Source organism: Lithobates pipiens, unplaced genomic scaffold (assembly GCF_037356315.1).
Source record: "Lithobates pipiens isolate NorthernLeopardFrog02 unplaced genomic scaffold, aLitPip1_a1.2 Scaffold_16, whole genome shotgun sequence".
Classification (NCBI taxonomy): domain Eukaryota; kingdom Metazoa; phylum Chordata; class Amphibia; order Anura; family Ranidae; genus Lithobates; species Lithobates pipiens.
In genome coordinates this window covers 1,715,662-1,737,843 of record NW_027507748.1, presented here as the reverse complement: position 1 = coordinate 1,737,843, position 22,182 = coordinate 1,715,662, and the positions used below count along the sequence as shown (strand labels likewise).

At 61.7% G+C, this 22,182-nt stretch overlaps 1 protein-coding gene across 5 annotated transcripts in view; it reads left to right on the top strand.

The window, feature by feature from the left end:
- Positions 1–2,090: 2,090 nt before the first annotated feature.
- The window catches only part of CD80 (CD80 molecule), a gene marked incomplete at its 5' end in the record, with an annotated part of 29,839 nt that continues 9,747 nt past the window's right edge, over positions 2,091–22,182 (top strand). For all 5 annotated transcript variants that reach the window (XM_077479459.1, XM_077479460.1, XM_077479457.1 and 2 more), the window contains 3 exon segments: positions 2,091–2,429; positions 21,649–21,930; positions 22,009–22,108. In XM_077479459.1, coding sequence (XP_077335585.1) covers positions 2,091–2,429; positions 21,649–21,930; positions 22,009–22,100 — 713 coding nt within the window.

Sequence of the window (22,182 nt, the reverse complement as noted above, 5' to 3'; positions counted from 1 at the left end):
GAGGAGAGGACAATGACATAGAAGGATAGAGGAGCTGGGCCAGCACAGACACTCCCAGAAGAGGAGAGGACAATGACATAGGATAGAGGAGCTGGGCCGGCACAGACACTCCCAGAAGAGGAGAGGACAATGACATAGGATGGAGGAGCTGGGCCGGCACAGACACTCCCAGAAGAGGAGAGGACAATGACATAGAAGGATAGAGGAGCTGGGCCGGCACAGACACTCCCAGAAGAGGAGAGGACAATGACATAGAAGGATAGAGGAGCTGGGCCGGCACAGACACTCCCAGAAGAGGAGAGGACAATGACATAGAAGGATAGAGGAGCTGGGCCAGCACAGACACTCCCAGAAGAGGAGAGGACAATGACACAGAAGGATAGAGGAGCTGGGCCGGCACAGACACTTCCAGAAGAGGAGAGGACAATGACATAGAAGGATAGAGGAGCTGGGCCAGCACAGACACTTCCAGAAGAGGAGAGGACAATGACACAGAAGGATAGAGGAGCTGGGCCGGCACAGACACTCCCAGAAGAGGAGAGGACAATGACATAGAAGGATAGAGGAGCTGGGCCAGCACAGACACTCCCAGAAGAGGAGAGGACAATGACATAGAAGGATAGAGGAGCTGGGCCAGCACAGACACTCCCAGAAGAGGAGAGGACAATGACATAGAAGGATAGAGGAGCTGGGCCAGCACAGACACTCCCAGAAGAGGAGAGGACAATGACATAGAAGGATAGAGGAGCTGGGCCAGCACAGACACTCCCAGAAGAGGAGAGGACAATGACATAGAAGGATAGAGGAGCTGGGCCGGCACAGACACTCCCAGAAGAGGAGAGGACAATGACATAGAAGGATAGAGGAGCTGGGCCGGCACAGACACTCCCAGAAGAGGAGAGGACAATGACATAGAAGGATAGAGGAGCTGGGCCGGCACAGACACTCCCAGAAGAGGAGAGGACAATGACATAGGATAGAGGAGCTGGGCCGGCACAGACACTTCCAGAAGAGGAGAGGACAATGACATAGAGGGATAGAGGAGCTGGGCCAGCACAGACAATCCCAGAAGAGGAGAGGACAATGACATAGAAGGATAGAGGAGCTGGGCCGGCACAGACACTTCCAGAAGAGGAGAGGACAATGACATAGGATAGAGGAGCTGGGCCGGCACAGACACTCCCAGAAGAGGAGAGGACAATGACATAGGATAGAGGAGCTGGGCCGGCACAGACACTCCCAGAAGAGGAGAGGACAATGACATAGAAGGATAGAGGAGCTGGGCCGGCACAGACACTCCCAGAAGAGGAGAGGACAATGACATAGAAGGATAGAGGAGCTGGGCCAGCACAGACAATCCCAGAAGAGGAGAGGACAATGACATAGAAGGATAGAGGAGCTGGGCCGGCACAGACACTCCCAGAAGAGGAGAGGACAATGACATAGAAGGATAGAGGAGCTGGGCCGGCACAGACACTCCCAGAAGAGGAGAGGACAATGACATAGAAGGATAGAGGAGCTGGGCCAGCACAGACACTCCCAGAAGAGGAGAGGACAATGACATAGGATAGAGGAGCTGGGCCAGCACAGACACTCCCAGAAGAGGAGAGGACAATGACATAGAAGGATAGAGGAGCTGGGCCGGCACAGACACTTCCAGAAGAGGAGAGGAGAATGACATAGAAGGATAGAGGAGCTGGGCCGGCACAGACACTCCCAGAAGAGGAGAGGACAATGACATAGAAGGATAGAGGAGCTGGGCCAGCACAGACACTCCCAGAAGAGGAGAGGACAATGACATAGGATAGAGGAGCTGGGCCGGCACAGACACTCCCAGAAGAGGAGAGGACAATGACATAGAAGGATAGAGGAGCTGGGCCAGCACAGACACTCCCAGAAGAGGAGAGGACAATGACATAGAAGGATAGAGGAGCTGGGCCGGCACAGACACTCCCAGAAGAGGAGAGGACAATGACATGGAGAGTCAGGTGACTGGGCTGTGTGGCAGAGCAGTGTAATATCAGGACTGGATGGACAGATATGATCTGTATTATAGTGTATGATGTAATCTCTTCTTCTCGTCCAATCAGATGGAAGACGTACGATCCAAGCCCACGTTGGTCAGAGGGCGGACCTCCAATGTGTGACTCCTCCCACCGTCCTCTCAAATTGGCACCGCCTCTATGTGCAGAGACCTGTGAAGGGCGCATCCCCATTGGTTGTCTTCGCCTTCTCTGAGGGGAGGGAGGAGCCGTGGTACCAGGATGGAAGGTTCCGGAACCGGACCCGGCTTTATCTCCAGAACCTCACCTTGTCCCTCTCTGATGTCAGTCCGGAGGATGAGGGACAATATGAATGCAAGATCTTCACACCGACCAAATCCGGGTCCCAGCTGACCTACGAGGGACATCTCACACTCTATGTCTGGGGTACGAGGTGCAGGGGTTGTCCTCTCTGGGAGGTGCAGGGGATGTCCTCTCTGGGAGGTGCGGGGGATGTCCTCTCTGGGAGGTGCGGGGGATGTCCTCTCTGGGAGGTGCAGGGGTTGTCCTCTCTGGGAGGTGCGGGGGATGTCCTCTCTGGGAGGTGCGGGGGATGTCCTCTCTGGGAGGTGCGGGGGATGTCCTCTCTGGGAGGTGCAGGAGATGTCCTCTCTGGGAGGTGCAGGGGATGTCCTCTCTGGGAGGTGCGGGGGATGTCCTCTCTGGGAGGTGCGGGGGATGTCCTCTCTGGGAGGTGCAGGGGTTGTCCTCTCTGGGAGGTGCGGGGGATTGTCCTCTCTGGGAGGTGCGGGGGATGTCCTCTCTGGGAGGTGCGGGGGATGTCCTCTCTGGGAGGTGCAGGGGATGTCCTCTCTGGGAGGTGCGGGGGATGTCCTCTCTGGGAGGTGCGGGGGATGTCCTCTCTGGGAGGTGCGGGGGATGTCCTCTCTGGGAGGTGCAGGAGATGTCCTCTCTGGGAGGTGCGGGGGTTGTCCTCTCTGGGAGGTGCGGGGGATGTCCTCTCTGGGAGGTGCGGGGGATGTCCTCTCTGGGAGGTGGAGGGGATGTCCTCTCTGGGGGGTGCAGGGGTTGTCCTCTCTGGGAGGTGCGGGGGTTGTCCTCTCTGGGAGGTGCAGGGGATGTCCTCTCTGGGAGGTGCGGGGGATGTCCTCTCTGGGAGGTGCGGGGGTTGTCCTCTCTGGGAGGTGCAGGGGATGTCCTCTCTGGGAGGTGCGGGGGATGTCCTCTCTGGGAGGTGCGGGGGATGTCCTCTCTGGGAGGTGCGGGGGTTGTCCTCTCTGGGAGGTGCGGGGGTTGTCCTCTCTGGGAGGTGCAGGGGATGTCCTCTCTGGGAGGTGCAGGGGATGTCCTCTCTGGGAGGTGCGGGGGATGTCCTCTCTGGGAGGTGGAGGGGATGTCCTCTCTGGGGGGTGCAGGGGTTGTCCTCTCTGGGAGGTGCGGGGGTTGTCCTCTCTGGGAGGTGCAGGGGATGTCCTCTCTGGGAGGTGCGGGGGATGTCCTCTCTGGGAGGTGCGGGGGTTGTCCTCTCTGGGAGGTGGAGGGGATGTCCTCTCTGGGGGGTGCAGGGGTTGTCCTCTCTGGGAGGTGCGGGGGTTGTCCTCTCTGGGAGGTGCAGGGGATGTCCTCTCTGGGAGGTGCGGGGGATGTCCTCTCTGGGAGGTGCGGGGGTTGTCCTCTCTGGGAGGTGCAGGGGATGTCCTCTCTGGGAGGTGCGGGGGATGTCCTCTCTGGGAGGTGCAGGGGATGTCCTCTCTGGGAGGTGCGGGGGATGTCCTCTCTGGGAGGTGCGGGGGTTGTCCTCTCTGGGAGGTGCAGGGGATGTCCTCTCTGGGAGGTGCGGGGGATGTCCTCTCTGGGAGGTGCGGGGGATGTCCTCTCTGGGAGGTGCGGGGGTTGTCCTCTCTGGGAGGTGGAGGGGATGTCCTCTCTGGGAGGTGCAGGGGTTGTCCTCTCTGGGAGGTGGAGGGGATGTCCTCTCTGGGGGGTGCAGGGGTTGTCCTCTCTGGGAGGTGCGGGGGTTGTCCTCTCTGGGAGGTGCAGGGGATGTCCTCTCTGGGAGGTGCGGGGGATGTCCTCTCTGGGAGGTGCGGGGGTTGTCCTCTCTGGGAGGTGCAGGGGATGTCCTCTCTGGGAGGTGCGGGGGATGTCCTCTCTGGGAGGTGCGGGGGATGTCCTCTCTGGGAGGTGCGGGGGTTGTCCTCTCTGGGAGGTGCGGGGGTTGTCCTCTCTGGGAGGTGCAGGGGATGTCCTCTCTGGGAGGTGCAGGGGATGTCCTCTCTGGGAGGTGCGGGGGATGTCCTCTCTGGGAGGTGCGGGGGTTGTCCTCTCTGGGAGGTGCAGGGGATGTCCTCTCTGGGAGGTGCGGGGGATGTCCTCTCTGGGAGGTGCGGGGGTTGTCCTCTCTGGGAGGTGCAGGGGATGTCCTCTCTGGGAGGTGCGGGGGATGTCCTCTCTGGGAGGTGCAGGGGTTGTCCTCTCTGGGAGGTGCAGGGGATGTCCTCTCTGGGAGGTGCGGGGGTTGTCCTCTCTGGGAGGTGCAGGGGATGTCCTCTCTGGGAGGTGCGGGGGATGTCCTCTCTGGGAGGTGCGGGGGATGTCCTCTCTGGGAGGTGCGGGGGATGTCCTCTCTGGGAGGTGCAGGGGATGTCCTCTCTGGGAGGTGCAGGGGTTGTCCTCTCTGGGAGGTGCGGGGGATGTCCTCTCTGGGAGGTGCAGGGGATGTCCTCTCTGGGAGGTGCGGGGGATGTCCTCTCTGGGAGGTGCGGGGGATGTCCTCTCTGGGAGGTGCAGGGGATGTCCTCTCTGGGAGGTGCGGGGGTTGTCCTCTCTGGGAGGTGCAGGGGATGTCCTCTCTGGGAGGTGCGGGGGATGTCCTCTCTGGGAGGTGCGGGGGATGTCCTCTCTGGGAGGTGCGGGGGATGTCCTCTCTGGGAGGTGCAGGGGATGTCCTCTCTGGGAGGTGCAGGGGATGTCCTCTCTGGGAGGTGCGGGGGATGTCCTCTCTGGGAGGTGCAGGAGATGTCCTCTCTGGGAGGTGCAGGGGATGTCCTCTCTGGGAGGTGCAGGGGATGTCCTCTCTGGGAGGTGCGGGGGATGTCCTCTCTGGGAGGTGCGGGGGATGTCCTCTCTGGGAGGTGCAGGAGATGTCCTCTCTGGGAGGTGCAGGGGTTGTCCTCTCTGGGAGGTGCGGGGGATGTCCTCTCTGGGAGGTGCAGGGGATGTCCTCTCTGGGAGGTGCGGGGGATGTCCTCTCTGGGAGGTGCAGGAGATGTCCTCTCTGGGAGGTGCAGGGGATGTCCTCTCTGGGAGGTGCGGGGGTTGTCCTCTCTGGGAGGTGCGGGGGATGTCCTCTCTGGGAGGTGCAGGGGTTGTCCTCTCTGGGAGGTGCGGGGGATGTCCTCTCTGGGAGGTGCGGGGGTTGTCCTCTCTGGGAGGTGCGGGGGATGTCCTCTCTGGGAGGTGCGGGGGTTGTCCTCTCTGGGAGGTGCGGGGGATGTCCTCTCTGGGAGGTGCAGGGGTTGTCCTCTCTGGGAGGTGCGGGGGATGTCCTCTCTGGGAGGTGCGGGGGATGTCCTCTCTGGGAGGTGCGGGGGATGTCCTCTCTGGGAGGTGCGGGGGTTGTCCTCTCTGGGAGGTGCGGGGGATGTCCTCTCTGGGAGGTGCGGGGGTTGTCCTCTCTGGGAGGTGCGGGGGTTGTCCTCTCTGGGAGGTGCGGGGGATGTCCTCTCTGGGAGGTGCAGGGGTTGTCCTCTCTGGGAGGTGCGGGGGATGTCCTCTCTGGGAGGTGCGGGGGTTGTCCTCTCTGGGAGGTGCGGGGGTTGTCCTCTCTGGGAGGTGCGGGGGTTGTCCTCTCTGGGAGGTGCGGGGGTTGTCCTCTCTGGGAGGTGCGGGGGTTGTCCTCTCTGGGAGGTGCAGGGGTTGTCCTCTCTGGGAGGTGCAGGAGATGTCCTCTCTGGGAGGTGCGGGGGTTGTCCTCTCTGGGAGGTGCGGGGGTTGTCCTCTCTGGGAGGTGCAGGGGTTGTCCTCTCTGGGAGGTGCAGGAGATGTCCTCTCTGGGAGGTGCGGGGGTTGTCCTCTCTGGGAGGTGCGGGGGTTGTCCTCTCTGGGAGGTGCGGGGGTTGTCCTCTCTGGGAGGTGCGGGGGTTGTCCTCTCTGGGAGGTGCGGGGGATGTCCTCTCTGGGAGGTGCGGGGGATGTCCTCTCTGGGAGGTGCAGGGGATGTCCTCTCTGGGAGGTGCAGGGGATGTCCTCTCTGGGAGGTGCAGGGGTTGTCCTCTCTGGGAGGTGCAGGGGATGTCCTCTCTGGGAGGTGCGGGGGATGTCCTCTCTGGGAGGTGCGGGGGATGTCCTCTCTGGGAGGTGCGGGGGATGTCCTCTCTGGGAGGTGCAGGGGTTGTCCTCTCTGGGAGGTGCAGGGGTTGTCCTCTCTGGGAGGTGCAGGGGTTGTCCTCTCTGGGAGGTGCGGGGGTTGTCCTCTCTGGGAGGTGCAGGGGATGTCCTCTCTGGGAGGTGCGGGGGATGTCCTCTCTGGGAGGTGCGGGGGATGTCCTCTCTGGGGGGTGCGGGGGATGTCCTCTCTGGGGGGTGCGGGGGATGTCCTCTCTGGGGGGTGCGGGGGTTGTCCTCTCTGGGGGGTGCAGGGGATGTCCTCTCTGGGAGGTGCGGGGGATGTCCTCTCTGGGAGGTGCGGGGGATGTCCTCTCTGGGAGGTGCAGGGGTTGTCCTCTCTGGGAGGTGCAGGGGTTGTCCTCTCTGGGAGGTGCGGGGGATGTCCTCTCTGGGAGGTGCGGGGGATGTCCTCTCTGGGAGGTGCGGGGGATGTCCTCTCTGGGGGGTGCAGGGGATGTCCTCTCTGGGAGGTGCAGGGGTTGTCCTCTCTGGGAGGTGCGGGGGATGTCCTCTCTGGGAGGTGCAGGGGTTGTCCTCTCTGGGAGGTGCAGGGGATGTCCTCTCTGGGGGGTGCAGGAGATGTCCTCTCTGGGAGGTGCGGGGGTTGTCCTCTCTGGGAGGTGGAGGGGATGTCCTCTCTGGGGGGTGCGGGGGTTGTCCTCTCTGGGGGGTGCGGGGGATGTCCTCTCTGGGAGGTGCGGGGGTTGTCCTCTCTGGGAGGTGGAGGGGATGTCCTCTCTGGGGGGTGCGGGGGTTGTCCTCTCTGGGGGGTGCGGGGGATGTCCTCTCTGGGAGGTGCAGGGGTTGTCCTCTCTGGGAGGTGCGGGGGTTGTCCTCTCTGGGAGGTGGAGGGGATGTCCTCTCTGGGGGGTGCGGGGGTTGTCCTCTCTGGGGGGTGCGGGGGATGTCCTCTCTGGGAGGTGCAGGAGATGTCCTCTCTGGGAGGTGCGGGGGTTGTCCTCTCTGGGAGGTGGAGGGGATGTCCTCTCTGGGGGGTGCGGGGGTTGTCCTCTCTGGGGGGTGCGGGGGATGTCCTCTCTGGGAGGTGCAGGGGTTGTCCTCTCTGGGAGGTGCGGGGGTTGTCCTCTCTGGGAGGTGCGGGGGATGTCCTCTCTGGGAGGTGCGGGGGTTGTCCTCTCTGGGAGGTGCGGGGGTTGTCCTCTCTGGGGGGTGCAGGGGTTGTCCTCTCTGGGGGGTGCAGGAGATGTCCTCTCTGGGGGGTGCGGGGGATGTCCTCTCTGGGAGGTGCAGGGGTTGTCCTCTCTGGGGGGTGCAGGGGTTGTCCTCTCTGGGGGGTGCAGGGGTTGTCCTCTCTGGGGGGTGCGGGGGATGTCCTCTCTGGGAGGTGCAGGGGATGTCCTCTCTGGGAGGTGCGGGGGTTGTCCTCTCTGGGGGGTGCAGGGGTTGTCCTCTCTGGGGGGTGCGGGGGTTGTCCTCTCTGGGGGGTGCGGGGGATGTCCTCTCTGGGAGGTGCGGGGGTTGTCCTCTCTGGGAGGTGCGGGGGTTGTCCTCTCTGGGAGGTGCGGGGGTTGTCCTCTCTGGGGGGTGCAGGGATTGTCCTCTCTGGGGGGTGCAGGGGATGTCCTCTCTGGGAGGTGCGGGGGTTGTCCTCTCTGGGGGGTGCGGGGGATGTCCTCTCTGGGAGGTGCAGGGGATGTCCTCTCTGGGAGGTGCGGGGGTTGTCCTCTCTGGGGGGTGCGGGGGATGTCCTCTCTGGGAGGTGCAGGGGATGTCCTCTCTGGGAGGTGCGGGGGTTGTCCTCTCTGGGGGGTGCGGGGGATGTCCTCTCTGGGAGGTGCAGGGATTGTCCTCTCTGGGAGGTGCAGGGGATGTCCTCTCTGGGGGGTGCGGGGGTTGTCCTCTCTGGGAGGTGCAGGGGTTGTCCTCTCTGGGAGGTGCGGGGGTTGTCCTCTCTGGGGGGTGCGGGGGATGTCCTCTCTGGGAGGTGCAGGGGTTGTCCTCTCTGGGAGGTGCAGGGATTGTCCTCTCTGGGAGGTGCAGGGGATGTCCTCTCTGGGGGGTGCGGGGGTTGTCCTCTCTGGGAGGTGCAGGGGTTGTCCTCTCTGGGAGGTGCGGGGGTTGTCCTCTCTGGGGGGTGCGGGGGATGTCCTCTCTGGGAGGTGCAGGGGTTGTCCTCTCTGGGAGGTGCAGGGGATGTCCTCTCTGGGGGGTGCAGGGGATGTCCTCTCTGGGGGGTGCAGGGGTTGTCCTCTCTGGGGGGTGCAGGGGATGTCCTCTCTGGGGGGTGCAGGGGATGTCCTCTCTGGGGGGTGCAGGGGATGTCCTCTCTGGGAGGTGCAGGGGTTGTCCTCTCGGGTAAATCATCGGACCTCACCAGTCTTGGAGGACATCAGGAATGACCTTTTATTTGAGATTTTCACACAAATATATACAGCAGGATGACAATACAAACTGTAACCAGAAACCTAATTAACACGAGCTAATTATCTAATCCTTTAGCCAGCCCATGTGACTCAGAGACATGACCTTTAGGACAGACTTGCCGTCTCTTTTAGCTCAGAAGACACAATCAACATTATAAACACAGAACTCCTTCATACAATAGCAGGTTAATTAGAACAAACAACAATGGGTGGAAGACTCTTAGAAGCTGTGGAGAGCCAGACTAGACTCCCTTCCATTATAGAGGACCACAGACGGGTGGCTGGAGATGATGATATTAGCATCTAACAGTTTGTGTCCCAACAGTATGCATCAGTCACTATTTCTATTATGGCACATCCAGGGTCCCCAGAGTCTGTGTGTCTTGGGGGGGGGGGGGGGGGACCTGAGTCCAAAGTAACACCTCAGGGGTCCTCAGACATACAACTCACAAAGAGCCCCGTTCCCCCAAATGCCAGGGCCCATAATCGGTGGGCAAGAGGCTGGCATTCGGTCCCCTCCAAAAGCCTGGGTCCCGGCTAGGTCTGTCACATTTTTCCCGGAGACTAACCCAGGAGGAGACCCCAGACGGGTTGACTCTGAAGTTAGTAGTTCCCGTCCCCCCAATGCCGGTGCCACACCGTACCCCAAACAGAGCATTCCTCACCCAGCCAACCTCTGCCTCTCTCAGAGAACATACCCGCTGCTGGGGAGAGGTGCAGACCGGTCCTTCCCCCCCGGAGTCTCTTTAGCCGCAGGAGAGAAGACGGGGTGGCTGGGCTCAGTCCGTCATGCTGTTGGGGATCTGGGCTGACTGCCCGCTACCCCCGGGGTAGATAGGTGGGGGCTGAAGTCCCCTCCACTACCACAGGAACTCCCTCTTCTGTTAGGTGAGGGCAGAGGCCGGCAGCACTCTGCCCCGGTTGCCAGCCCTTCTGCTGGGCCGCTGCGAGTGGAGACCGCAGTCCCATCCACCGATATCGGCTCAAGCTGCAGTTTTGAGGTGCCGATCGCATTCTCTCCTTGGGTCCTGATCTGCTGCTCGGGAGTGACCACCACCTCCTCACCCTGGGCCCTCCAGAACTGCCACAGGTGTGGGGCAGAGGTCTTGAACCCTCTGCCCCGGTTGGCAGCGCTTTAGCTGGGTTGGAGTCATCATTCTTCTGCTGGGCAGTGTGACGGATTGCCCCGGCTCCCTGAAGCTGTAGAGACATTGTAGGTGGTAGGCGGAGGCCGGCGGCGCTCTGCCCCGTTGTCAGCACTTCAGCTTTGGGGATGGCAATCTCCAGATTTTCCACTGCCGACTCTCCGGCATGCCGCTGGACAGGCACATTCCTCGGCTTGTGCAGAAACAGGTTCAGTCAAGGTCAGTGGGCACTTGCTGCATCCGCCTCTATAGCTGCGGGGGCAGGTTGGCAAAGCACACTGTTACTCTGCCACATTGCCGACTCTTCAGCCAGGATTTCAGAGCTGTCAAATGATATTTCCTGACAGTCCCAGGCAAAGGGAGCCCAGCCCTGGCACTGAGCAGAGTCTAGCTGCCGCCTGTAGGTGATCTCCAGCTCCCATTCCTGAACGGCCAGAAACTCCAAATCTTCCAGTGCCCAGGGCAATTCCGAGACGTTCAGTCTTCACCAGTGGCGTAACTAGAACCTTCAGGGCCCCGGTGCAAGAAACCATGGAGGGCCCCTCTGACCTCCAGCCAGGGCCCTTCCCACTGATCCCGGGGGCAACCGGACCTGGATAGAAGGGGGAACAAATCCCCTCCATTTTCCTCCTGCAGCCACTTAATGCCTATCAGAGGGAGAGGAGGAGATGCAGACTTTTAGTGGATGCAGGAGAAAAATTGAGGGGATTTGTTCCTCTAAATGCCCCCCTCCCCCATCTGGGTGTTCAGGGGCAACATGTGCGCTAATGCAATTGTGATCCCTGTAGTTACGCCCCTGGGATGAGTGGCAGCGGTGGTGGTGGGGGAGGGATAGGATCAGTGGCATCGTTGGTGGGGGATGGGATGAGTGGCAGTGGTGGGGAGTGTGGGATCAGTGGCAGCAGTGGTGGTTGGGTGGGGGGGATGGGATGAGTGGCAGCGGTGAGGGGGGATGGGATCAGTGGCAAGGGTTGTGGTTGGGGAGGTAGGCTCAGTGGTAGAGTGGCAAGGGTGATGGTTGGAGGGGGATGGGATGGGATGAGTGGCATCAGTGGGGGGCATTGGATGAAATGTGTGGCAGTTGTGGTGGGAGGATGGGATCCGTGGCGAGGGTGGTGGTTGGGACGGTGGTGGTTGGGAGGGTGGGATGAGTGGTGGGAGGGGAATGGTATCAGAGGCAAGGATGGTGGTTGCGGGATGGGATCAGTGGCAGTAGTGGTCATGGTGGGGTGGATCAGTGGCAGCAGTGGTTGTGGTGGTGTGGGGAGTATCGGTAGTGGTGTGGGGAGAGGGAATCAGTGGCGGTAGTGGTGGTGTGGGGGGATCAGTGGCGGTAGTGGTGGTGTGGGGGGATCAGTGACAGTAGTGGTGGTGTGGGGGGGATCAGTGACAGTAGTGGTGTGGGGGGTACCTGTGGCAGTAATGGTGGTGTGGGGGGATCAGTGGCAGTAATGGTGGTGTGGGGGGATCAGTGGCGGTAGTGGTGGTGTGGGGGGTACCTGTGGCAGTAATGGTGGTGTGGGGGGATCAGTGGCGGTAGTGGTGGTGTGGGGGGTACCTGTGGCAGTAATGGTGGTGTGGGGGGATCAGTGGCGGTAGTGGTGGTGTGGGGGGTACCTGTGGCAGTAATGGTGGTGTGGGGGGTATCGGTAGTGGTGTAGGAAGAGGGAATCAGTGGCGGTAGTGGTGGTGTGGGGGGATCAGTGGCGGTAGTGGTGGTGTGGGGGTACCTGTGGCGGTAGTGGTGGTGTGGGGGGATCAGTGACAGTAGTGGTGGTGTGGGGGGATCAGTGACAGTAGTGGTGGTGTGGGGCGGATCAGTGGTGGTGTGGGGGGATCAGTGGCGGTAGTGGTGTGGGGGGTACCTGTGGCAGTAATGGTGGTGTGGGGGGATCAGTGGCGGTAGTGGTGGTGTGGGGGGATCAGTGGCGGTAGTAGTGGTGTGGGGGGTACCTGTGGCAGTAATGGTGGTGTGGGGGGATCAGTGGCGGTAGTGGTGTGGGGGGTACCTGTGGCAGTAATGGTGGTGTGGGGGGATCAGTGGCGGTAGTAGTGGTGTGGGGGGTACCTGTGGCAGTAATGGTGGTGTGGGGGGGATCAGTGGCGGTAGTGGTGGTGTGGGGGGTACCTGTGGCAGTAATGGTGGTGTGGGGGGATCAGTGGCGGTAGTGGTGGTGTGGGGGGTACCTGTGGCAGTAATGGTGGTGTGGGGGGATCAGTGGCGGTAGTGGTGGTGTGGGGGGTACCTGTGGCAGTAATGGTGGTGTGGGGGGATCAGTGGCGGTAGTGGTGGTGTGGGGGGTACCTGTGGCAGTAATGGTGGTGTCGGGGGTATCGGTAGTGGTGTAGGAAGAGGGAATCAGTGGCGGTAGTGGTGGTGTGGGGGGATCAGTGGCGGTAGTGGTGGTGTGGGGGTACCTGTGGCGGTAGTGGTGGTGTGGGGGGATCAGTGACAGTAGTGGTGGTGTGGGGGGATCAGTGACAGTAGTGGTGGTGTGGGGCGGATCAGTGGTGGTGTGGGGGGATCAGTGGCGGTAGTGGTGGTGTGGGGGGATCAGTGACAGTAGTGGTGGTGTGGGGCGGATCAGTGGTGGTGTGGGGGGATCAGTGGTGGTAGTGGTGGTGTGGGGGGATCAGTGACAGTAGTGGTGGTGTGGGGGGATCAGTGACAGTAGTGGTGGTGTGGGGCGGATCAGTGGTGGTGTGGGGGGGATCAGTGGCGGTAGTGGTGTGGGGGGTACCTGTGGCAGTAATGGTGGTGTGGGGGGGATCAGTGGCGGTAGTGGTGGTGTGGGGGGATCAGTGGCGGTAGTGGTGGTGTGGGGGGATCAGTGACAGTAGTGGTGGTGTGGGGCGGATCAGTGGTGGTGTGGGGGGATCAGTGGCGGTAGTGGTGGTGTGGGGGGATCAGTGGCGGTAGTGGTGGTGTGGGGGGATCAGTGACAGTAGTGGTGGTGTGGGGCGGATCAGTGGTGGTGTGGGGGGATCAGTGGCGGTAGTGGTGGTGTGGGGGGATCAGTGGCGGTAGTGGTGGTGTGGGGGGATCAGTGACAGTAGTGGTGGTGTGGGGCGGATCAGTGGTGGTGTGGGGGGATCAGTGGCGGTAGTGGTGGTGTGGGGGGATCAGTGGTGGTGTGGGGGGATCAGTGGCAGTAATGGTGGTGTGGGGGGATCAGTGGCAGTAATGGTGGTGTGGGGGGATCAGTGGCAGTAATGGTGGTGTGGGGGGATCAGTGACAGTAGTGGTGGTGTGGGGGGATCAGTGGCGGTAATGGTGGTGTGGGGGGATCAGTGGCAGTAATGGTGGTGTGGGGGGATCAGTGGCAGTAATGGTGGTGTGGGGGGATCAGTGGCAGTAATGGTGGTGTGGGGGGATCAGTGACAGTAGTGGTGGTGTGGGGCGGATCAGTGGTGGTGTGGGGGGATCAGTGGCGGTAGTAGTGGTGTGGGGGGTACCTGTGGCAGTAATGGTGGTGTGGGGGGATCAGTGGCGGTAGTGGTGTGGGGGGATCAGTGGCAGTAATGGTGGTGTGGGGGGGATCAGTGGCAGTGTTGATATTGAGGGATAGGTGCCACTCACTTGCAGATCACTTGTGGTTCCTCTTCCTTGCTGTCTTGCTTGGGCGAGCAGAGAGGATGGGCGGGGCTTGTGAGTGAAGGCGGAGCCAGAGAAGATGGCGGGGACTGTGCCCATAAGTGCAGGCGGTGACAGAGAAGATGGTCGGGGCCTTGAATGAAGGCGGAGAAGATGGGCGGGGCCTTGAGTGGAGGCGGAGCCGGAGAAGATGGGTGGGGACTGTCCCCGTGAGTCCGAGAGCAGAGGATGGGTGGAGAAGATAGGCGAAGCAGCCCATCTATCTCCCGGGCATGTCTATCTCCTGGGCAGCGGCGGGCCCCCCTACAGTGGCGGAACTCAAGGGCCCAGTCGCTGGTGCGACCCTGATAATTCCACCACTGGTCTTCCCTCTCTGTGCTCCATTTTTTCCTCCAAACGTCACTCCAGATCACCCCCAAAGTCAGGGTCCCTGGACAGCCCCCAGTATAACAATCCCAGGCCATCGTAGTCAAAGCCTTCCGTGGGGCTGTCATCCGCTGTCCATGGGCACACTTGGGCTACATACCACTGGAGGGCGCTGTAGCGCTCGTCCAACCGCATTTCTGCCCAGATCAGGCTGCTTGACTCAGCTGTCCACCCCTAGTTCAGTTGTTCCCCCAATAACAGCATCCGTACTCCAAACTGCGACCTGAACTTTATACATGGATGGAGGGAGAACTTTTCCCTGGTGTCTCTGCTATGGGCTAGTGCTTCCTTATCTCCTTACCGGGCTAGCGCTTCCTTACCTCCTTACCGGGCTAGCGCTTCCTTACCTCCTTACCGGGCTAGCGCTTCCTTACCTCCTTACCGGGCTAGCGCTTCCTTACCTCCTTACCGGGCTAGCGCTTCCTTACCGGGCTAGCGCTTCCTTACCTCCTTACCGGGCTAGCGCTTCCTTACCTCCTTACCGGGCTAGCGCTTCCTTACCTCCTTACCGGGCTAGCGCTTCCTTACCTCCTTACCGGGCTAGCGCTTCCTTACCTCCTTACCGGGCTAGCGCTTCCTTACCTCCTTACCGGGCTAGCGCTTCCTTACCTCCTTACTGGGCTAGCGCTTCCTTACCTCCTTACCGGGCTAGCGCTTCCTTACCTCCTTACCGGGCTAGCGCTTCCTTCCAGAGTTCGGAGCGAATACAATCAAACCATCCCAGCAGGACCTGCTCTGATACCGGTCCTCTGTGCTGTAGCTGCATCTCTAGCAACCTCCTTTGGAATTCCTCTTCCATGACAACGTATCTGTACCTCTCCTCTCCTGCTATCCGGACCTTGGATCCAGGTGATGGTTTGGATGTGTTCACAGCAAGGAAGCACGATCCCACCGCTGCAATCCCAATTGTGACGGACCCCCATACTCAAGATGAGTCTGCCTGATGTAAATGCTTCCTCTGTCCGGTACCTCACAATCCAAGGTGCAGGAAATGTCCTCTCTGGGAGGTGCAGGAGATGTCCTCTCTGGGAGGTGCAGGAGATGTCCTCTCTGGGAGGTGCAGGGGATGTCCTCTCTGGGAGGTGCGGGGGATGTCCTCTCTAGGAGGTGCAGGGGATGTCCTCTCTGGGAGGTGCAGGGGATGTCCTCTGATGTCCTCTCTGGGAGGTGCAGGAGATGTCCTCTCTGGGAGGTGCAGGGGATGTCCTCTCTGGGAGGTGCAGGGGATGTCCTCACTGGGAGGTGCCTGGGAGGTGCAGGGGATGTCCTCTCTGGGAGGTGCGGGGGATTGTCCTCTCTGGGAGGTGCGGGGGATTGTCCTCTCTGGGAGGTGCGGGGGATGTCCTCTCTGGGAGGTGCGGGGGATGTCCTCTCTGGGAGGTGCGGGGGATGTCCTCTCTGGGAGGTGCGGGGGATGTCCTCTCTGGGAGGTGCGGGGGATGTCCTCTCTGGGAGGTGCAGGGGATGTCCTCTCTGGGAGGTGCAGGGGATGTCCTCTCTGGGAGGTGCAGGGGATGTCCTCTGATGTCCTCTCTGGGATGTGCAGGGGATGTCCTCTCTGGGAGGTGCCTGGGAGGTGCAGGGGATGTCCTCTCTGGGAGGTGCAGGGGATGTCCTCTCTGGGAGGTGCGGGGGATGTCCTCTCTGGGAGGTGCGGGGGGTTGTCCTCTCTGGGAGGTGCGGGGGGTTGTCCTCTCTGGGAGGTGCGGGGGATTGTCCTCTCTGGGAGGTGCGGGGGATGTCCTCTCTGGGAGGTGCGGGGGATGTCCTCTCTGGGAGGTGCGGGGGATGTCCTCTCTGGGAGGTGCGAGGGATGTCCTCTCTGGGGGGTGCGAGGGATGTCCTCTCTGGGGGGTGCGGGGGATGTCCTCTCTGGGGGGTGCCGGAGATGTCCTCTCTGGGAGGTGCAGGGGTTGTCCTCTCTGGGAGGTGCGGGGGGTTGTCCTCTCTGGGAGGTGCGGGGGGTTGTCCTCTCTGGGAGGTGCAGGAGATGTCCTCTCTGGGAGGTGCAGGGGATGTCCTCTCTGGGAGGTGCAGGGGATGTCCTCACTGGGAGGTGCCTGGGAGGTGCAGGGGATGTCCTCTCTGGGAGGTGCGGGGGATTGTCCTCTCTGGGAGGTGCGGGGGATTGTCCTCTCTGGGAGGTGCGGGGGATGTCCTCTCTGGGAGGTGCGGGGGATGTCCTCTCTGGGAGGTGCGGGGGATGTCCTCTCTGGGAGGTGCGGGGGATGTCCTCTCTGGGAGGTGCGGGGGATGTCCTCTCTGGGAGGTGCAGGGGATGTCCTCTCTGGGAGGTGCAGGGGATGTCCTCTCTGGGAGGTGCAGGGGATGTCCTCTGATGTCCTCTCTGGGATGTGCAGGGGATGTCCTCTCTGGGAGGTGCCTGGGAGGTGCAGGGGATGTCCTCTCTGGGAGGTGCAGGGGTTGTCCTCTCTGGGAGGTGCGGGGGGTTGTCCTCTCTGGGAGGTGCGGGGGGTTGTCCTCTCTGGGAGGTGCGGGGGATTGTCCTCTCTGGGAGGTGCGGGGGATGTCCTCTCTGGGAGGTGCGGGGGATGTCCTCTCTGGGAGGTGCGGGGGATGTCCTCTCTGGGAGGTGCGAGGGATGTCCTCTCTGGGGGGTGCGAGGGATGTCCTCTCTGGGGGGTGCGGGGGATGTCCTCTCTGGGGGGTGCCGGAGATGTCCTCTCTGGGAGGTGCAGGGGTTGTCCTCTCTGGGAGGTGCGGGGGGTTGTCCTCTCTGGGAGGTGCGGGGGGTTGTCCTCTCTGGGAGGTGCGGGGGGTTGTCCTCTCTGGGAGGTGCGGGGGGTTGTCCTCTCTGGGAGGTGCGGGGGATTGTCCTCTCTGGGAGGTGCGAGGGATGTCCTCTCTGGGGGGTGCGAGGGATGTCCTCTCTGGGGGGTGCGGGGGATGTCCTCTCTGGGGGGTGCCGGAGATGTCCTCTCTGGGAGGTGCAGGGGTTGTCCTCTCTGGGAGGTGCGGGGGGTTGTCCTCTCTGGGAGGTGCGGGGGGTTGTCCTCTCTGGGAGGTGCGGGGGGTTGTCCTCTCTGGGAGGTGCGGGGGGTTGTCCTCTCTGGGAGGTGCGGGGGATTGTCCTCTCTGGGAGGTGCGGGGGATGTCCTCTCTGGGAGGTGCGGGGGATGTCCTCTCTGGGAGGTGCGGGGGATGTCCTCTCTGGGAGGTGCGGGGGATGTCCTCTCTGGGAGGTGCAGGGGATGTCCTCTCTGGGAGGTGCAGGGGATGTCCTCTCTGGGAGGTGCCTGGGAGGTGCAGGGGATGTCCTCTCTGGGAGGTGCAGGGGATGTCCTCTCTGGGAGGTGCCTGGGAGGTGCAGGGGTTGTCCTCTCTGGGAGGTGCAGGGGATGTCCTCTCTGGGAGGTGCAGGGGATGTCCTCTCTGGGAGGTGCAGGGGTTGTCCTCTCTGGGAGGTGCAGGGGATGTCCTCTCTGGGAGGTGCAGGGGATGTCCTCTCTGGGAGGTGCAGGGGATGTCCTCTCTGGGAGGTGCAGGGGATGTCCTCTGATGTCCTCTCTGGGAGGTGCAGGGGATGTCCTCTCTGGGAGGTGCGAGGGATGTCCTCTCTGGGAGGTGCAGGGGATGTCCTCTCTGGGAGGTGCAGGGATTGTCCTCTCTGGGAGGTGCAGGGGATGTCCTCTCTGGGAGGTGCAGGGGATGTCCTCTCTGGGAGGTGCAGGGGTTGTCCTCTCTGGGAGGTGCAGGGGATGTCCTCTCTGGGAGGTGCAGGGGATGTCCTCTCTGGGAGGTGCAGGGGATGTCCTCTGATGTCCTCTCTGGGAGGTGCGAGGGATGTCCTCTCTGGGGTGTGCGGGGGATGTCCTCTCTGGGGGGTGCCGGAGATGTCCTCTCTGGGAGGTGCGGGGGTTGTCCTCTCTGGGAGGTGCAGGGGATGTCCTCTCTGGGAGGTGCCTGGGAGGTGCAGGGGATGTCCTCTCTGGGAGGTGCGGGGGATGTCCTCTCTGGGAGGTGCGAGGGATGTCCTCTCTGGGGGGTGCCGGAGATGTCCTCTCTGGGAGGTGCGGGGGTTGTCCTCTCTGGGAGGTGCAGGGGATGTCCTCTCTGGGAGGTGCAGGGGTTGTCCTCTCTGGGGGGTGCAGGGGTTGTCCTCTCTGGGGGGTGCAGGGGTTGTCCTCTCTGGGGGGTGCAGGGGTTGTCCTCTCTGGGAGGTGCAGGGGATGTCCTCTCTGGGAGGTGCAGGGGATGTCCTCTCTGGGAGGTGCAGGGGATGTCCTCTGATGTCCTCTCTGGGAGGTGCAGGGGATGTCCTCTCTGGGAGGTGCGAGGGATGTCCTCTCTGGGGTGTGCGGGGGATGTCCTCTCTGGGGGGTGCCGGAGATGTCCTCTCTGGGAGGTGCGGGGGTTGTCCTCTCTGGGAGGTGCAGGGGATGTCCTCTCTGGGAGGTGCCTGGGAGGTGCAGGGGATGTCCTTTCTGGGAGGTGCGGGGGATGTCCTCTCTGGGAGGTGCGAGGGATGTCCTCTCTGGGGGGTGCCGGAGATGTCCTCTCTGGGAGGTGCGGGGGTTGTCCTCTCTGGGAGGTGCAGGGGATGTCCTCTCTGGGAGGTGCAGGGGTTGTCCAGGGGATGTCCTCTCTGGGAGGTGCAGGGGATGTCCTCTCTGGGAGGTGCAGGGGTTGTCCTCTCTGGGAGGTGCAGGGGTTGTCCTCTCTGGGAGGTGCAGGGGATGTCCTCTCTGGGAGGTGCAGGGGATGTCCTCTCTGGGAGGTGCAGGGGATGTCCTCTCTGGGAGGTGCAGGGGATGTCCTCTCTGGGAGGTGCAGGGGTTGTCCTCTCTGGGAGGTGCAGGGGATGTCCTCTCTGGGAGGTGCAGGGGTTGTCTTCTCTGGGAGGTGCAGGGGTTGTCCTCTCTGGGAGGTGCTTCCTCTGTCTGGTACCACACAATCCAAGACCCCTTAGCTCTCCCAGTCACTAGTCGTAGCTCAGTGTCGGGTAAATCATCGGACCTCACCAGTCTTGGAGTACATCAGGAATGACCTTTTATTTGAGATTTTCACACAAATATATACAGCAGGATGACAAACTGTAACCAGAAACCTAATTAACACAAGCTAATTATCTAATCCTTTAGACAGCCTAAGTGACTCAGAGACATGACCTTTAGGACAGACTTGCCGTCTCTTTTAGCTCAGAAGACACAATCAACATTATAAACACAGAACTCCTTCATACAATAGCAGGTTAATTAGAACAAACAACAATGGGTGGACGACTCTTAGAAGCTGTGGAGAGCCAGACTAGACTCCCTTCCATTATAGAGGACCACAGACGGGTGGCTGGAGATGATGATATTAGCATCTAACAGTATGTGTCCCAACAGTATGCATCAGTCACTATTTCTATTATGGCACATACAGGGTCCCCAGAGTCTGTGTGTCTTGGGGGGATATGGACCTCAATCCAAAGTAACATCACCTCAGGTGTCCCCAGTCATACAGCTCACAAAGAGCACTGTTCCCCCAAATGCCAGGGCCCATGATCGGTCAGCAAGAGTCTAGCATTCAGTACCCCCCAAAAGCCTCTGTCCTGGCTAGGTCTGTCACACAGGGGTTGTCCTCTCTGGGAGGTGCAGGGGATGTCCTCTCTGGGAGGTGCAGGGGATGTCCTCTCTGGGAGGTGCAGGGGATGTCCTCTCTGGGGGGTGCAGGGGTTGTCCTCTCTGGGAGGTGCAGGGGATGTCCTCTCTGGGAGGTGCAGGGGTTGTCCTCTCTGGGAGGTGCAGGGGTTGTCCTCTCTGGGGGGTGCGGGGGATGTCCTCTCTGGGAGGTGCGGGGGTTGTCCTCTCTGGGGGGTGCGGGGGATGTCCTCTCTGGGAGGTGCGGGGGTTGTCCTCTCTGGGAGGTGCAGGGGTTGTCCTCTCTGGGGGGTGCGGGGGATGTCCTCTCTGGGGGGTGCGGGGGATGTCCTCTCTGGGAGGTGCGGGGGTTGTCCTCTCTGGGGGGTGCGGGGGTTGTCCTCTCTGGGAGGTGCAGGAGATGTCCTCTCTGGGAGGTGCGGGGGGATGTCCTCTCTGGGAGGTGCGGGGGGTTGTCCTCTCTGGGAGGTGCGGGGGGTTGTCCTCTCTGGGAGGTGCGGGGGGTTGTCCTCTCTGGGAGGTGCGGGGGATTGTCCTCTCTGGGAGGTGCGGGGGATGTCCTCTCTGGGAGGTGCAGGGGATGTCCTCTCTGGGAGGTGCAGGGGTTGTCCTCTCTGGGAGGTGCGGGGGGTTGTCCTCTCTGGGAGGTGCGGGGGATTGTCCTCTCTGGGAGGTGCGGGGGATGTCCTCTCTGGGAGGTGCAGGGGTTGTCCTCTCTGGGAGGTGCAGGGGTTGTCCTCTCTGGGAGGTGCGGGGGGTTGTCCTCTCTGGGAGGTGCGGGGGGTTGTCCTCTCTGGGAGGTGCAGGGGTTGTCCTCTCTGGGAGGTGCGGGGGGTTGTCCTCTCTGGGAGGTGCGGGGGATTGTCCTCTCTGGGAGGTGCGGGGGATGTCCTCTCTGGGAGGTGCGGGGGATGTCCTCTCTGGGAGGTGCGGGGGTTGTCCTCTCTGGGAGGTGCGGGGGGTTGTCCTCTCTGGGAGGTGCGGGGGATGTCCTCTCTGGGAGGTGCGGGGGATGTCCTCTCTGGGAGGTGCGGGGGATGTCCTCTCTGGGAGGTGCGGGGGTTGTCCTCTCTGGGAGGTGCAGGGATTGTCCCCCCTGGGAGGTGCAGGGGATGTCCTCTCTGGGAGGTGCAGGGGATGCCCTTTCTGGATGGTGCAGGGGTTCTTCACTCTGGGAGGTGCAGGGATTGTGAGGTGGGGGGTATATGGCGTACGGGGGTTGGAGGTGTATGGTGAGGGGGGGGGATATGGTGAGGTGCGGGGTTGGGGTGTGTATGGTGAGGTTGGGGCGTGTATGGTGAGGTGGGGGGGTAGTTGGGGGGTATATGGTGAGGTGGGGAGGTATATGGTGAGGTGGGGGTAGTTGGGGGGTATATGATGAGGTGGGAGGGTTGGGGGGTATATGATGAGGTGGGAGGGTAGTTGGGGGTATATGGCGAGGTGGGGGATATATGGTGAGGTGGGAGGGTTGGGGGGTATATGGTGAGGTGGGGGTAGTTGGGGGTATATGGTGAGGTGGGAGGGTTGGGGGTTATATGGTGAGGTGGGGGTAGTTGGGGTGTATATGGTGAGGTGGGAGGTATATGATGAGGTGGGAGGGTTGGGGGGGTATATGGTGAGCTGGGGGGTAGTTGGGGGGCATATATGGTGGGGTGGGAGGGGTGGGAGGGGTGGGGGGGTAGTTGTGGGGTATATGGTGAGGTGGGGGGGGTAGTTGTGGGGTATATGGTGAGGTGGGGGGGTAGTTGTGGGGTATATGGTGAGGTGGGGGGGGGTAGTTGTGGGGTATATGGTGAGGTGGGGGGGTAGTTGTGGGGTATATGGTGAGGTGGGGGGTAGTTGTGGGGTATATGGTGAGGTGGGGGTAGTTGGGGTGTATATGGTGAGGTGGGAGGTATATGATGAGGTGGGAGGGTTGGGGGGGTATATGGTGAGCTGGGGGGTAGTTGGGGGGCATATATGGTGGGGTGGGAGGGGTGGGGGGGTAGTTGTGGGGTATATGGTGAGGTGGGGGGGTAGTTGTGGGGTATATGGTGAGGTGGGGGGTAGTTGTGGGGTATATGGTGATGGCTCTCTGAGTTTTTTTACTCTTTTTTTCAGCCAATTATCAGCAGCCGCAGATCAGCCTGGCCAGGAATGGCTCTGGGGAAGACGCCGCGCTCACATGCTCCGCCCAGGGCGGGTATCCCATGGGGTACATCGAGTGGAAATTGCCCCCCACTGTGGCAGATGTTGGGAACATTAGTGAGATTTGGGCTGAACGTCACCCCCACACTCAGCTGTACAAGGTATCGGGGCGATTGAACACCAGCTCATCTCTGGAGGGCTCCGCCTCCTGCTGTGTGGTGACCTCGGAGGCGGAGCTTTGCAGCGACTCGGTCGGTAAGTCGGGTGGAGGAGGGGCAGTTCTGTGCCGGGGTCGGGGGGGGGTATAAATAACGTCTCTTTCTGTCTCCCCAGAACTTACAGCGCCATCCGGAGGGAGGGGACAGCGGGAAGGGGTGCCTGTCTGTATGATTCTGCTCCTGTCAGTCCTAGTCTGGGGTAGATAGACTCAGAGGTGAGTATAGGATGGGGGGGGGTCAGTGGGGCAATTCCTGGGGGTGAGGGGCATTAATAATCCTTTAATAATCG